Here is a 17459-nt window from a genome sequence, read left to right as displayed (position 1 = left end):
GTCTCCATGTCGGAGCTCCCCCCATGGTCTCAGCACGGAGCTCCTCCATGGTCTCCATGTCAGAGCTCTCCCGTGGTCCCCCGACTGATGTAACATCTGACATGTAACCCTTACCTAAGTCTGGGAGCAGCTGTAGTTACATTTGAACTCCAAAGATGCTGCCTCTCAACCCCATTCTCCTGCCTTCTCCCCATACTTGGAAACCGGGCATATGACAAGGAAAACCGTAATGAAAATAATCTGAAATGAAAATGTAAAGATGCATGCGAAGGATGTAATTCCATCTCTCTCTCATTACAGGTGCAAATGCCAAACTGAGGTATCAGATTGCATCGGGGAATGTGAAAGGGATGTTCGATGTGGAGCCAGAGGTGGGGACAATCTTTATAGCTCAGCGGCTAAACTATGAAGAAGACCAACGTTATGAACTGCGGCTTGTGGCATCCGATGGAAAATGGGAAAACCAGACTCTGGTGACGGTCAACGTCATCAACCAGAATGATGAGGCACCGGTCTTCACTCAGAATGAGTATCACAGCAGCATCCTAGAAGAGCTACAGGACTTGCCAGTGTTCGTACTGCAGGTGTGTGACCTATAGAGTCATATAGTGATTCGGTGTGGAAAAAGGCCCTTGCCCACGCCGACCAACATGTGAATGAATGAATGAATACGTTTATTGGCCAAGTAGTCACATACAAGGAATTTGCCTTGGTGGTCCGCCCGCAAGTGACAACATGACATACAGTGACAGTTAGGAATGACACATAAAACATTAAACATTAATAATAAAACGTTATTGATTAAACATGTGAATTAAATAAAATACCAGAGCAAAAGGAGGCTTCAGATTTTTGGTTATTGAGCAGAGCTACTACTCGTGGAAAAAAGCTGTTTTTATGTCTGGCTGTGGCAGCTTTGACAGTCCGGAGTTGCCTTCCAGAAGGAAGTGATTCAAAGAGTTTGTGGCCAGGGCGAGAGGGGTCAGAGATGATCTTACCCGCTCGCTTCCTGGCCCTTGCAGTGTACAGTTCATCAATGGAGGGAAGGTTGCAGCCAATAACTTTCTCAGCTGATACTAAACCTGTCCCATCTATACTAATCCCACCTGCCTGCCTTTAGCCCTTATCCTTCCAAACCTGTCCTATCCATGTACCTGTCCAACTGTCGCGATAGTACCTGCCTCAACTACCTCCTCTGGCAGCTCGACCTCTCAGATTCCTGTTCCATTTTTTCCCCTTCTCCTAAAAACTATGTCCACTGATCCTCAATTCACCTACTGTGGGCAAGAGACTCTGTGCATCTACCCGATCTATTCCTCTCATGATTTTATACACCTGTGCAAGATGGAATTTGTGTCCAGGGATGGCTGGTCGGTGTGGACTCGGTGGGCCGAAGGGCCTGTTTCCGCGCTGTATCTCTCAACTAATGATGTAGTTCAGTTTAGACATACAGCGTGGAAACACGCCCATCGGCCCACCGAGACCGTGACAATTTTCCAAGCCAATCAGCATACAAACCAGCACGTCTTTGGAGTTTGGGAGCAAACCAGAGCACCCGGAGAAAACCCACAAGGTCACAGGGAGAACATGCAAACTCCGTACAGGCAGCACCCAGGGTCAGGATCGAACCCAGCTTGTTGGCCATTTTGCTGAATTTACACTTGGGTTCCCATTGGTTTTCATTCAATAATTAAGTTGAATAATGGATGTATGTTAGTACAGTTTCAAACTATACTCTATTCATGCAATTAGGTCTGATTTTAAATTTATTAATTCGTTTTGAAGCGTTAATGTCAATTCTAATCTTGGATTCCTCAGAATGCATATGGGAGTTTTAAATAATTAACAATCTCATCTAATGTCTCCAATGAAGACATGCATGCCTTAGTGTTGTCCGAGTGGCTTCTAAACCATATATTTAAAATCAAATTACTGTGCGTTCTTCCATGCATTCTGAAATCTGAGTATTTCACAAAGCAGAAACATGAAACTGCACATGCTGGTTTATACAAAAGGACACAAGACTCTTCACTTAGTCTTGAGTCTTACAGTGTGCAAACAGTCCCATCTATCTCTGTTTGGCCCATATCCCTCTAAACCTGTCCTATCCATATACCCTTCAATTGTTTCTGAAACATTGCGATAGCACCAACTACCTCCTCCAGCAGTTCGTTCCATACACCCACCACACTCAGGTTCTTATTAAATCTTTTCCCCTTCACCTTGAACCTGTGTCCTCTGGTCCTCGATTCCCCTACCCTGGGCAAGAGACTCTGTGCGTCTACCCGATCTATTCCTCTCATGATTTTACTCACCTCTATAACATCACCCCTCATCCTGCTGCACCCCAAGGAATATAGTCCTAGCCTGCTCAACCACTCCCTATAGCTCAGGCCCCTCGAGTCCTGGCAACATCCTCGTGAATCTTCTGTGCACTCTTTCTTTTGTTTAGTTTAGTTTAGAGATACAACGCGGAAACAGGCCCTTTGGCCCACTGAGTCCGCGCCGGCCAGCGATCTCTGATGTTCACAGTATCCCACCTTTACTAATCAACAATCTATCTACCTCTGTCTTAAAAATATCCATTGGCCTGGCCTCCACAGCTGTCTGTTGCAGTGAATTCCACAGATACACCACAACTCTGACCTAAAAAATTCCTCCTAATCTCCTTCCTAACCGAACGGCCTTTAATTCTGAGGCTGTGACTTCTGGTCCTAGACTCTCCCACTGGTGGAAACATGAGATGTGTTAGAGTAAAGGGCCTGTCCCACTTGGTCGAAAAATTTGCGGCGTGGCGCGGCGTGATGACGTATAGACGCGCGGTGTTTTTTTCAAATGTCGCAACATTTTTTTTGTCGCCGCTGGATTTTGAAATGTTCAAAATCGTTTGGCGACACTGATATGACGCCGGCAGTCGCCGAAAAAATTTGCCAAGTGGGACAGGTCCTTTACCTGGTTTACTTGTATTCAGGATGATGTTAGTCTATTCTGATCCCAGTCAATGATTGGGAAAGATCATTTGTTTTTAAACCAAGCAGAGATCAAGGAAACGTCAAAGAAAGAAAGGAGATGAGGTGGAATTTCTTTAGCCAGACAGCGGTGACTCTGTGGAATTCATTGTCACAGGCGGTAGCGGAGGCCATGTCACTGGATGTTTTGAAAACAGAGATTGATTTGTAGTTTAATTGGCGTCGGTAAAAATTGTAAATTATTCCTAGCGTGTCGGATAGAACTAGTTTAGATTATTGTCACATATACTGAGGAATAGCATAGTCATAGAGTGATGCAGTGTGGAATCAAGCCCTTCGGCCCAACTTGCCCACACCAGCCAACATGTCCCAGCTACACTATTCCAGGGGTGGGGAACCTGCGGCCTTAAGGCAGCATGCGGCCTTCTAGGCCATTAAGTGCGGCCTTTTGAATGAATCCAAATTTTGTAGAACAAATCCTTTTATTTTTATTAATATGTTTTTGTTCGACTTTTATAATTTTTAGTTTAATCTTAAAATGAACGTATTTAAAATACCAAAGAGTAAAAGAAGATTCAACGAAATAATCCTCCCCGACTGACGGCCACAATTAAAACATTAGTAAGTCATGAAGGCTATTTTATTGCCACAAAGAGTTACTCACTTTGGGCACTCTTACGGGTAGAACACGAGGAATAGATTTCTTCAACAACTTTCAAGATAAATGTCGTGAAGTATATCTAATTGAAGTTTCTCGGATGCGGCCTTATTAGATTACAGCTAACTTAATGCGGCATTCCAACATGAAAAGGTTCCCCACCCCTGCACTAGTCCCACCTGCTTGCGTTTGGCCCATATCCTTCCAAACCTGTCTTATCCATGTACATGTCTAACTGTTTCTTAAACATTGGGATAGTCCCAGCCCCAACTACCTCCTCTGGCAGATTTTTCCATACACTCACAAGTTCACAAGTTATAGGAGTAGAATTAGGCCATTCGGCCCATCGAGTCTACTCCGCCATTCAATCATGGCTGATCTCTGCCTCCTAATCCCATTTTTCTGCCTTCACCACCCTTTGTGTGAAAAAGTAGGAAATAGGATATAGTAATATAGCGGTAACTTTTTCAAAGTAAAAAGCTTTTTTATCAAAATGGAATGGATAGTCTTCTTCAAAGTGGATTCTCACAGCTTTTTTTTCTCGCCCCACCTTGTTCAGGTTTCAGCGACGGACCCGGACCAAGAGGCGGATCAGAGCGCATTGCGATACTCTCTGCACGGACAAGGGGCGAACAGCGAGTTTGCCATCGACGAGCTCACGGGCAAGATCTACACGAGGAAGAGTCTGGACCGTGAAGAGCGATCCGTATGGCGCTTCTTGGTCCTCGCCACCGACGAAAGCGGCGACGGCCTCACGGGTTTCTCCGACGCCATCGTCGAGGTGCGTGATGTGAACGACAACAGGCCCTCCTTCCTGTGTGCGGTGGAAGGCTGCTTTGTGGGACACGTTCCGGAAAATTCCCCGGCGGGCACTTCCGTCATGGAGATGGCGGCGACGGATCGGGATGACCCCAAGGCCGGGCGGAACGCCGTCCTGACGTACAGAATAATCCAGAACGTTCGCAACAGAATCAATCTCAACTTGTTTTCCATCAACGCATTGACCGGCACGGTCTACACCGTGTTGGGCTCTCTGGACAGAGAGAAAGAAGATACGTACCTGGTGGTGGTGGAAGCTCAAGATGGAGGCGGGTTGGCGGGAACGGGGACGGCCACCATTTTGGTCACCGACGTGAACGATCACGCCCCGGTTTTTACCCGAGACGTCTTCGCGGCAAAGATCTCGGAAAACACCCGGATGAACACCGACGTCCTTGTTCTCTCGGCGACCGACCAGGACGAGGGGGACAATGCCCTGGTGACCTTCAGCATCGTGGGTGGCGACGACGATCACAAATTTCTCATCGAAACCGACCAACTCGGCAAGCGAGGCGTCATCAAACTGAGGAAAAGGCTCAACTACGAGAAATCTAACGAGAGGAGGTTCAACCTAACTGTCAGAGTGGAAGATCTGGACTTCTTCAGCACGGCCACTTGCATCGTTGACGTTGAGGATTACAATGACCACCCGCCGGTCTTCCGCCCGCAGTTTTACCAAGCTGATCCGCTGCTGGAAGATGTCTTCATTGGCACTAGAGTTGTTCAGGTTACGGCATCGGACGAGGACTCTGCCCAGAATGGCCAGTTCTCATACAGCTTCGCCAACGGTTCGGACGCGCTGGGGCAGTTTGCCGTGGACGGGGACGGTTGGGTTACGGTGGCCGGTGGCCTGGACCGGGAGTCGACGGCGCAGTACCAACTGGTGGTGCTGGCCGTCGACGGGGGAAGCCCCGCTCTCACCGGGAGCGCCACCATCCGTTTGACGGTGCAAGACGTCAACGACAACGGGCCAGAGTTTGAGGCGCCGTACGCGCCGATCGTTTGGGAGAACGCGCCCCCACCCCAGGCCGTGCGGCTGAACGAGACCTCGGCCCTGATGTACGCCAGAGACAAGGACAGCCCGGCGAACGGCGCCCCCTTCTCCTTCACGCTGTTGACCCACCGCGGCAACTCCAGCGGCTTTGCCTTGACGGATCACGGCAACGGCACCGCGGGCCTGACGGCGCTCCGTCTGTTCGACAGGGAAGATCAAAAGGTCTTCTACCTGCCGGTGAAGATCAGCGACAGCGGTTCCCCGCAGATGAGTTCCACAAGCACCTTAACCATCACCATTGGAGACGTCAATGATCATCCCCACTCAGCTGGCTGCATGGAATTTCTGGTCTACAGTTACAATGGTACGGTGTTCTCCACTGATAATCTGCGCCCTGTTTGTTGTAGGTTGACAAAAATGCTGGAGAAACTCAGCGGGTGAGGCAGCATCTATGGAGCGAAGGAAATAGGCAACGTTTCGGGTCGAAACCCTTCTTCAGACAGGTGTGAGGGTCGGGGGGTGGAGGGGTCGGGAGGATGAAAGGAAGAAGTGGGGGCCAGATGGCTGAGGGAGAGCTGGGAAGGGGAGGAGAAAGTAAGCATCCGCTGCTCTTGATGTCAGCTGCTCTACATCGGTGAGACCAAGCGCAGGCTTGGCGATCGCTTTGCCCAACACCTCCGCTCGGTCCGCAATAACCATCCTGATCTTCCGGTGGCCCAGCACTTCAACTCCCCCTCCCATTCCGTATCCGACCTTTCTGTCCTGGGCCTCCTCCATGGCCGGAGTGAGGACCACTGTAAATTGGAGGAGCAGCACCTCATATTTCACTTGGGCAGTTTGCACCCCAGTGGTATGAACATTGACTTCTCTAATTTCAGGTAGTCCTTACTTTCTCTTCCCCTTCTCAGCTCTCCCTCAGCCCACCGGCTCCACTTCTTCCTTTCTTCCTCCCCCCCCACCCCCACCCTAACATCAGTCTGAAGAAGGGTTTTGACCCGAAACGTCGCCTATTTCCTTCGCTCCATAGATGCTGCCTCACCCACTGAGTTTCTCCAGCGTTTTTGTCTACCTTCGATTTTCCAGCCTCTGCAATTCCTTCTTAAACACTCTGTATTGTGTAATTGTGTTTTGCTGTGCGAGACTGCGTTCAGAACGAACTTAACAGGATGGAAACTCTGGGTTTGATTGCCCCAGTGTCAATGATCCATCTGCCTGGGTCTCGACCATGGTTGCAGCAGCCAAGAAAATCAAAGATAAAATACGAATGAGCATCAATCCCACTTCTGACACCATGTTTTGTGCTCAAACCATTACAAAGTATTAGGTGAACCACAGGACATTTATTAAAACCTATGCAGAGAGAATAATACATACCGTTGCACTCGTTGCATCACCGTACAGACTGCCGAGCAAAGAGACGAGCAGGCTGTTATCAGTATATGCATTCCTTACTCAAACCCCGGACTGGATTACATGGTGGAATGTGTATCATGCATAATATATGTGGTGAAGTTTATATATACAGGGATTAATATGGTTGATCTACACTCTACCTCTTCCAGAGCTCTGCCTGCTGCACTTGCGTTTGACGTGACTTAGTCAAGTAGAAACATAAATTGGGATATAATGCCGAGGCTCTGGAAGGCGCTGGTCAGGCCACACTTGGAGTATTGGGAACAGTTTTGGGCCCATTATCTGAGGAAGGTTGTGCTGGCTCTGGACATAGGTCCAGAGGAGGTTTGCAAGAACGATCCCAGGAATGATTGGGTTAACCTATGATGAGCGTTTGACGGCACTGGGCCTGTACTCGCTGGAATTTAGAAGGATGGGGAAGCAGGGACCTGCAGAATAGTGAAAGGCCTGGATAGCGGATGAGGAGAGGATGTTTCCACTGGTGGGAGAGTCCAGGACCAGAGGTCATAACCTCAGAATTAAAGGACATTCCTTTAGGAAGGAGATGAGGAGGAATTTCTTAACTCAGAGGGTGGTGAATCTGTGGAATTCATTGCCACAGAAGGACATGGAGGTCAAGTCAATGGATATTTTTAAGGCAGAGACTGATAGACTTGATTAGTACGGGTGTCAGGGGTTACGGGGAGAAGGCAGGAGAATGGGGTTAGGAGGGAGAGATGGATCAGCCATGATTGAATGGCGGAGTAGACTTGATGGGCCGAATGGCCTAATTCTGCTCCTATCACATGAATTATACCTCTCCCAAGTCGCTAAGGACTGTTAGAAATGTAAATAAAGCATTAAAAATTAACAAAGATGTAAACAATGAACTCAGGACTGAGGCACGTGTCCCAAAAGACCATGCGCCGCAAACAAATCTCTCTCAATTCTTTTAGTATAGTTTAGTATAATTTAGTCTATTGTCAGGTGTACCGAGGTACAGTGAAAAGCTTTTGTTGCGTGCTATCCAGCCAGTGGAAAGACAATACATGATTACAATTCAGCCATTCGCAGTGTACAGATACCTCATAAGGGAATAAAATGTTCAAGAAGGAACTGCAGATGCTGGAAAATCGAAGGTAGACAAAATTGCTGGAGAAACTCAGCGGGTGCAGCAGCATCTATGGGGCGAAGGAAATAGGCAACGTTTCTGGCCGAAACCCTTCTTCAGACCTTGTTCAGAACATGTTGAAAATTCAGCGGTGACCAGAAAGACGCTACGACTCTTTGTGCGACTGAGGAGATGACTCACCACCATACAGGTGAAGCCTGCATGGTCGCGAGTAGTCGCCCAAAGAGTCGTACCTTGTTCTGGTCGCCGCTGGATTTTCAACATGTTGAAGATTTTCTGTGACCTGCAACGACATATGACGGGTGCCGGCAAGTCGCCGAAAAAGTTGCGTAAGTGGGACAGGCCCATTAGAGTGTGGAGCGATTGTAATATGTGAGTGTAGATCTGCTTCTGCGGCTGGCGCGCAAATAGTCGCCTGGGTTGGGCACCATCTTGGGAGCAGTGGGTGTCGGACCGTCAGTTGCCGGAAAATTGGCGTTGGACGGCAAGGTGGCGCAGCGGTAGAATTGCTGCCTTACAGCGCCAGAGGGCGAAATCAATCCCAGCTGCGGGTGCTGTCCGTACGGAGTTTGTACGTTCTACCCGTGACCTGTGTGGGTTTTCTCCGGGATCTCTGGTTTCCTCCAACACTCCAAAGACGTACAGGTTTGTCGGTTAATCAGCTTCGGTAAAAACTGTAAATTTTCCCCAGTGTGTAGGATAGTGCTAGTGCACAGGGATCGTTAGTCGGCGCGGACTCGGTGGGCCGAAGGGCCTGTTTCCACGCTGTATCTCTAAACTAATTATGTTCGGTTTAGTTTGGAGATGCAGAGTGGAAACACAACCATCGGCCCACCGAATCCATGACAATTTACCCAGCCAATTAGCCTCTAAACCTGCACGTCTTTGGAGTGTGGGAGGAAACCAGAGCACCCGGAGAAATCCCACAAGGTCACAGGGAGAACATGCAAACTCCGTACAGGCAGCACCCAGAGTCAGGATCGAACCCAGCTTGTTGGCCATTTTGTTAAATTTACACTTGGGTTCCCATTGGTTTTCAATCAATAATTAAGTTAAATAATGGACGTATGTTAGTCCAGCTTCAAACTATACTCTATTCATGCAATTAAGTCTGGAGTTACATTTATTAATTCATTCTAAAGAGTTAATGTCAATTCTAATCTAGGATTCCTCAGAATGCCTTTGGGAGTTTTAAATAATTAACAATCTCATCTAATGTCTCCAATGAAGACATGCATGCCTTAGTGTTGTCCGAATGGCTTCTAGACCATATATTTAAAATCAAATCACTGTGCATTCTTCCAAGCATTCTGAAATCTGAGTATTTCTCCACTTAGCAGAAAGCTCTGAGTCTTCCTCTCCCCTGACTCTCAGTCTGAAGAAGGATCTCGACCCGAAAGGTCACCCATTCCTTCACTCCAGAGATGCTGCCTGTCCCGCTGAGTTACTCCAGCATTTTGTGCCTGCGGTTGAAACCAGCATCTGCAGTTCCTTCCCTCACGCTGTGCTGTATTGCTTCCATTTTAGGTCGACTTGCTACCACCGAGTTAGGCAGGGTGCGAGCTCCGGATCTGGATGACTGGGGTGATAAAAAGTACATGTTTATCGGATCGCTTCCAAGGTAAGGCAGTCTTAGAGAGCGTAAGGGGACATGCTGCTAGAATGAAAATGCGTTGCAAGATACATTAACACAGGAATGTGTTACGTTTGATAGTTTGCAGTGTGATTTCACACCATGAAGATATGGGAATGTGTCACTGATACATTTATGCTCTCTTTTGATCTTTCAAATATAACTTAGCTCACCTTATCTTTAGACTGCTGTGCAACATCCTGAATGAGGTCGCTGTGCTCCAGGCTGCTTTGAAGCCTTTTCCAATTTAATTTTTAAACCAGTACCTGGGCGGCACGGTGGCGCAGCGGTAGAGACCCTGGTTCGATCCCGACTACGGGTGCTGCCTGTACGGAGTTTGTACGCTCTCCCCGTGACCTGCGTGGGTTTTCTCCGGGACCTCCGGTTTCCTCCCACACTTAAAAGACGTACAGGTTAATTGGCTTGGTAAAAATCGTAAATTGTCCCTAGTGAGTAGAATTGTGTTTGCGGACAGGATTATCGCTGGTCGGCGCGGACTCTGTGGGCCCGACCGGCCTGTTTCCACTCTGTATTTCTAATGTTTGACGTGTCTCCAAGGACCCTAACCAGTGGCTCTGTGGATTGGGTTCCATCACAACAACAAGGGCTATGAAGCAGAATGCTTGGTGCTCAATTCTTTTTTTTATTAAAATACTCGATTATGCACGTTTGTTTCAGATATTTTGCCCTCAATGAAGATTCTGGTTGCCTCAGTATTATTGAAGGCACGCCCGCTGGAGTTTATGGCTTTGAGGTCAAAGTTGCAGACGGCACTTGGCCCGATGTCATTTCATCGGTGAAGGTGGTTGTCACAGATCTGGAGGAAGATGCCGTATACAATGCGGGTTCCCTCAGACTGAATGGTGAGCATTTAACCATTTACTTATCACAAAGATTTTTATGGAATGTGAAAAATAATTTTCTGCGCGTTTCTTAACAACGTGAAAATACTGCAGGCTTTAGACTTTGGAGAACCAGGGGCCACAGTTTAAGAATAAGGAGTAAGCCATTTAGAACGGAGACGAGGAAACACTTTTTCACCCAGAGAGTGGTGAGTGTGTGGAATTCTCTGCCTCAGAGGGCGGTGGAGGCAGGTTCTCTGGATGCTTTCAAGAGAGAGCTAGATAAGGCTCTTAAAAATAGCGGAGTCAGTCCATATTAAAAACATGAATTTCTGGCTGGAAGAAATGGATCAACAACCAGATTGGCTAATGATGGAAAAGGAAGACTGTCTACCTTTTGAAATTGGACCGATCATATTTGCCCCCACAAAACTGCACAAAAAAACCTATAAAGAAAACCCCATAATACATAGTGGAATACGAATTTGGAAACAAATAAAAAAAGATCTAAAATTGAATAATATACCACTCTGCCTTCCCATTGTAAATAATCCTTTATTCAAATCATACTTTATGGACAAAGGTTTCACACAATGGAAAAATTATGGAATCAAAAATATAGGACATCTTTATGGGAAAGGTACTTTTCTTTCATTTCAAGAGTTACAACAGAATTATGGACTGCACTCAAATAATTTCTTCAGATATCTACAAATTAGAGATTATGTTAAATCTAATACACAAGTCTACAGGAATAGGGAATCAGAAATTCTTGATGAATGTCTGAACAAGCATCCTAATACTGAAAAACTAATAGCTTATATTTATAACACCCTACTAAACAACGAGGTACCACTGACCGAACCATATAGATACAAATGGGAAAATGAAATAGGTCACCCTATCACGAAAGATATGTGGGACGAAAGTTTACAACAAATACATCAATGTTCATTAAATGCCAGACATACTTTAATACAATTCAAGGTCTTACATAGACTACACTACTCTAAAATAAAACTAAATAGAATCTTCCCACAAATCTCTCCTATTTGTGATAAATGTCTACATCTAGAGGCTAATTTAACACATACGTTTGCAAACTGTATAAAACTTAAACATTTCTGGACTGATATTTTTGAAATAACTTCAGAAGTTATTAATCCAAAACCGGACCCAGACACAAAATTAATAATACTTGGAATATCAGAACAAAGCTTAACACTCACAACAAACCAAAGAAATTTCCTCAACTACAGTATAATAACCGGGAAAAAATTAATATTAAAATTTTGGAAAGGCCCTACAACCCCCACAATTAAAATGTGGATTACGGAAATGTCGGAGACCCTATACTTAGAAAGAATTAGACTTGTCTTAGTGGACAAACAAGATCTTTTCCATAAAATTTGGGCTCCATTCATTGACTATCTGAAGGGATAGATTGGCACAGCACTAGGACCCAGCTGAAACTTGAACTCAGGAATAGATGAAAAGCTATACTTTATAACCTACGAACCTATCTCCATTGACGTATTACAGGTAACCCATTCCACCTCCCTTGTTTTTCTGTTGTGTTTTTTTTTTTTCTTTCTTTTTTATTTGTAACTTTCTACCCTCTCTTTTTCCCTCTTTCTATAAAAAATAAAAACACTAGAAGCAGAAGTAATTGATAATGGAAAATTTTAATAATGTATGACTGATGTATATGAAAAGTTTTTTTACTATAATATGTAACTACATTTTATAATATGTCTACTTCTAATAAATAAATTTTAAAAAATAAAAAAAATAGGGGATATGGGGAGAAGGCAGGAACGGGGTACTGATTGGGGATGATCAGCCATGATCACAGTGAATGGCGGTGCTGGCTCGAAGGGCCAAATGGCCTACTCCTGCACCTATTGTCTATTGTCTATTGAGATATGGCGTAGAAAGAGGCCCTTCGGCCCACCAAGTCAGTGCCGACCAGCAGTCGCCCCATGAACTAACACTATCCTACACGACGGGGACAATTTTTACAGAAGCCAATTAACCTACAAACCTGTACATCTTTGGAGCACTTGGTGTTTTAGTCGAGATTCCAGCATCCTTGGGAGGAGACCGGAGCACCTGGAGAAAAACCCACGCGGTCACAGGGAGTACGTACAAACTTCGTACAGAATATACCTCAGTGCAATTGACAATAATAAACGAATTCAGCGACAGCTTGGGCTGAAGGGTCTGTATCTGTGCTGCGTAGCTGAAAGTTTGAAGATTTTACGTTTTAATTTGTCTGAATGAATTTTTTTTAAAATCATGATAGCTATTACGATCCAGGCCATGCCATTTTTACTCGGCTAAATGTCACAATTGCCAATCCATGTTAGACTCGTTCATTCATTACTGTGGCACAGACGCGCAGTGGTTGAACTGCTGCCTCACAGCGCCAGAGACCCGGGTTCGATCCTGACTACGGGTGCTGACTGTTTAGAGTTTGCACGTTCTCCCCGTGACCTGCGTGGGTTTTCTCCGTGTGCTCTGGTTTCCTCCCGCACTCCAAACACGTATGGGTTTGTAGGTTAATTGGCTTAGGTAAAAGAAAAGAAAATTGTAAATTGTGCCTAGTGTGTAGGATAGTGCGAGTGTACCAGGTTTAGTTTAGTTTAGTTTAGAGATACAGAGCAGAAACAGGCCCTTCGGCCCGCCGAGTCCGCGCCGACCAGCACATTAACACAAGCCAACACACACTAGGAACAATTTACACTTATACCAAATATACAAACGCAAGCCAATTAACCTGCAAACCTGCACGTCTTTGGATTGTGGGAGGAAACCGAAGATCTCGGAGAAATCCCACGCGGTCACGGGAAGAACGTACAAACTCCGTAAAGACAGCACCCGTAGTCGGGATTAAACCCAGGTCTCCGGCGCAGCAAGCGCTGAAAAGCAGCAACTCTACTGCTGGTCGGCGCACACTCGTGAATCTTATCCGCACTCTTTCCAGCTTCATGACATCCTTCCTATGGCAGGGGTGACCAAAACTGAACACAATAATCCAAATGCAACCTGACCCTCAAGAAATACAAAAGACAATGTTGCCAAACTGGAAAGGGTACATAGAAGATTTATGAGGATGTTGCCAGGACTAGAGGGTCTGAGCTATAGTGAGAGGTTGAGTAGGCTGGGACATTATTCCTTGGAGCGCAGGAGGATGAGGTGTATAAAATCATGAGAGGAATCGATCGGGTAGATGCACAGAGTCTCTTGCCCAGAGTATGGGAATCGAGGACCAGAGGACATAGATTTAAGGTGAGGGGGAAAAGATTTAATAGGAATTCGAGGGGTAACTTTTTCACACAAAGGGGGGTGGGTGTATGGAACAAGCTGTCAGAGGAGGTAGTTGAGGCTGGGACTATCCCAACGTTTAAGAAACAATTAGACAGGTATATGGATAGGACAGGTTTAGAGGATCTGGGCCAAACGAGGGCAGGTGGGACTTGTGTAGCTGGGACATGTTGGCCGGTGTGGGCAAGTTGGGCCGAAGGGCCCGTTTCCACACTGTATCACTCTCGGACTCTAATTGGTAATTATTACTGGACAAGGGCGGTCACGGTGGTGCAGCGGTAGAGTTGCTGCCTTACAGCGAATGCAGCGCCAGAGACCTGGGTTCGATCCCGACTACGGGTGCTGTCTGTATGGAGTTTGTACGTTCTCCCCGTGGGTTTTCTCTGAGATCTTCGTTCCTCCCACACTCCAAAGACGTCCAGGTTTGTTGGTTAATTGGCTTGGTAAATGTAAAAATTGTCCCTAGTGTGTGTAGGATAGTGTTATTGTGCGGGGATCGCTGGTCGGCGCGGACCCGGTGGGCCGAAGTGCCTGTTTCCGCGCTGTGTCTCTAAAACTAAAAAACTAAAAGTAAAAAACTAAAGTTCCCAGCACAAACTCCTGCACCTATTTGTCTTATTGTCTATTAGGCAGGAACGGGGTACTGATTGTGGATGATCAGTCATGATCACATTGAATGGCGATGCTGGCTCGAAGGGCCGAATGGCCTACTCCTGCACCTATTGTCTATTGTCTTGAAAACGCAGAGCTGAAAATGCTTCATATTGTGCCACATTCTTCTGGTAAAAATGTATATTTTTAATATGTTACATACAGGAATCACAGCTGAAGAGTTTATCTCCAAGCCTATCCAAGCCGAAGAAAGTAAATACTCCAACTTAAGAAGGATGTTAGCAGAAATCATTCCGGCACAACTGGATAATATTGATATTTTCAGTGTTGTCAATGCCGGGGGTCGTGTTGGAGAAGTAGATGTCTGGTTTGCGGCTCGAGGGCCTCCATTCTTCAAGGCGGAGAAGTTGAACGGAAATGTGGCAGCTTTCAGACCCAAGGTGTGCTCCTGTCAGAGTTTAAGATGTTAAGCGAATTGCGGATCACACAAACCAACCTCCCTTCCATTGACTCCATTTATACCTCACGCTGCCATTTATATCTCCATATATACCCTTGGTTTGGGAACGGCTTCGTCCAAGACCGCAAGGAATTGCAGAGAATTGTGGACGCAGCCCAGACCGTCACACAGACCGACCTCCCTTCCATTGACTCCACTTACACCTCACACTGCCTCGGCAAGGCCAGCAGCGTAATCAAGGACGAGTCGCACCCCGGCGACTCCCCTCTTCTCCCCTCTCCCATAGGTATAGAAGTGTGAAAACACACACCTCCAGATTCAGGGACAGTTTCTTCCCAGCTGCTATCAGGCAATTGTAAATGGCTCGATTGTAATCATGTATTTTCTTTCCACTGACCACAACCCTTCGGCCCAACTCGTCCATGCTGACCAAGACACCCCATCTATTCTAGTCCCATTTTCCTGCATTTGGTCCATATCCCTCTACACCTTTCCCATCCATGCACCTCATTGGGGTGATCACGGTGGCACAGCGGTAGAGTTGCTGCTTACAGCGAATGCCACGTCGGAGACACGGGTTCGATCCCAACTACGGGTGCTGTCCGTACGGAGTTTGTACGTTCACCCCTACGGGTTTCCTCCGAGACCTTCGGTTTCCTCCCACACCCCAAAGACGTACGGGCTTGTAGGTTAATTGGCTTGGTAAATGTAAAAATCGTCCCTAGTGTGTGTAGGATAGTGTTAATGTGCGGGGATCGCTGGTCGGCGTGGACCCGGTGGGCCGAAGGGCCTGTTTCCGTGCTGTATCTCTAAACTAAACTAAAAAAACTAAACTACCTGTCCAATGCCTCTGTTAAATAGCTATTTTGCCTGCCTCAGCTATGTTGAGTGAGAATAGATAGTTTTGAGTCAGAGAGTCATAAAGCATAGAAACAGGCCCAACTTGCCCATGGCAACCAAGATGCCCCATCTACACTAATCCCACCTGCCCATATCCATCTAACCCTTTCCTATCCATGTACCTATCCAAATATCTATTCAATGATGTTACAGTACCTCCCTCAACTATCTCCTCTGGCAGCTTGGTCCATTTACATGCCATCCTCTGTAAAAAAGTTGCCCCTCAGTCTTTTTTAATATTTCTCCCCTCACCTTCAACCTATGTCCTCTGGTTCTTGATTCACCCACTCTGAATAAAAGACTACATTCACCCTAACTACGCCCTCTCTCACGCCTCAATAAGATGTCCCTGAATCTGGAGGTGTGCACTTTCACACTTCTGTACCTCTTTCCTGATGGGAGAGGGGAGAAGAGGGAGTGGCCAGGGTGACACAGGTCATAATCTGGGTGGGCGGCGCGACCGATGTCGCAGCGGCCTCTGCAGTCTGTCTGTGTATTTTTTATTTTTTTGTCCTGTTGAGGGTTTAGTTTGTAATGGGTTTTTAAATGTGTATGTATGTGGGGGGTGGGTGGGGGAAACTTTTAAATCTCTTCCCTGCATGGAGACCCGACCTTTTCCCTGTCGGGTCTCCGTTGCCGTTGGGGCCTAGCGCCGTGGAGCGGCCTCCAACCGGAGCGACCTGGGGGCTCAAGTCACGGAGCCTATGGAGCTGTGGAGCTGCGGACCTACCTCCGTGGAGCTGTGGAGCTGTAGAGCTGTGGAGCTGTGGAGCCTGTGGACCTACGGACCTACGGACCTACCTCCGTGGAGCTAGCCAGCTTCGGAGCGTGGAGAGCTGCGGCGGCGAGCTGCTGCGACCCGACTCCGGTGGATGGTGACACCGGGAGCTCGCGGGTCCCCGGTGGGAGACTGCTTTGCGGGGCACCGGCAACGGCGACTTCTCCCGCCCGAATTGCGGGGTTGAGAGTGACCTGGAGGGGGGCCTTACATCGCCCGGCGCGGCTGTAAATTGCCGCGGACTTGCTAGCGCCCCCCGGGGGCTCCAACATCAAGACCCGGGGCAGGACCCTACATCGCCCGGCGCGGCTTTGAGTGGCCGCGGACTTGCTAGCGCCCACCGGGGGCTTTGACCTCGACTTCGGGAGAGGAATGGAGAGCAGGGGAGAGACAAGTTTTGCCTTCCATCACAGTGAGGAGGACTCACTGTGATGGATGTTTATGTGAATTGTGTTGGTATGTGTCTTGGTTCTTTTCTCTTTTGTATGGTTGCAGAAACCAAATTTCGTTTGAACCTCATGTGAGGTTCAAATGACAAATAAAAGGTATTGTATTGTATCAAGGACCAGTGCCGAGGCAGCGTGAGGTGTAGATGGAGTCGACGGAATGGAGCTTGGTTTGTGTGATGGTCTGGGCTGCGTCCACAATTCTCTGCAATTTCTTACTGGAGACTGGAGACTCAACGGACTGCAGATGCTCATGTTCATATGAGTTAGGTGCCGAATTAGGCCATTCAAGTCTACTCCGCCATTCAATCATGGCCGATCTATCTTTCCCACTCAACCCCATTCTCCTGCCTTCTCCCTATAACCCCTGACACCCGCACCAATCAATAATCTATCTATCTCTGCCTTAAAAATATCCACTGACTTGGCCTCCACAGCCCTCTGTGGCAATGAATTCCACAGATTCACCACCCTCTGACTATAGTAATTCCTCCTCA

The 17459-nt window shown here is 47.1% G+C and overlaps 1 protein-coding gene across 1 annotated transcript in view; it reads left to right on the top strand.

The window, feature by feature from the left end:
* Window positions 1–17459, top strand: part of LOC116972420 (neural-cadherin-like) — a 145781-nt gene that overhangs the window by 99824 nt on the left and 28498 nt on the right. Inside the window, exons 16-20 of the mRNA XM_033020081.1 lie at window positions 301–584; window positions 4187–5804; window positions 9492–9585; window positions 10276–10460; window positions 14583–14818. Of these exons, the coding sequence (XP_032875972.1) occupies window positions 301–584; window positions 4187–5804; window positions 9492–9585; window positions 10276–10460; window positions 14583–14818 (2417 nt within the window). The remainder of the gene's footprint in view (window positions 1–300; window positions 585–4186; window positions 5805–9491; window positions 9586–10275; window positions 10461–14582; window positions 14819–17459) is intronic.

The sequence above is a fragment of the Amblyraja radiata genome, chromosome 4 (genome assembly GCF_010909765.2).
Source record: "Amblyraja radiata isolate CabotCenter1 chromosome 4, sAmbRad1.1.pri, whole genome shotgun sequence".
Taxonomy (NCBI): domain Eukaryota; kingdom Metazoa; phylum Chordata; class Chondrichthyes; order Rajiformes; family Rajidae; genus Amblyraja; species Amblyraja radiata.
This window is presented reverse-complemented; position numbering and strand designations above follow the sequence as displayed.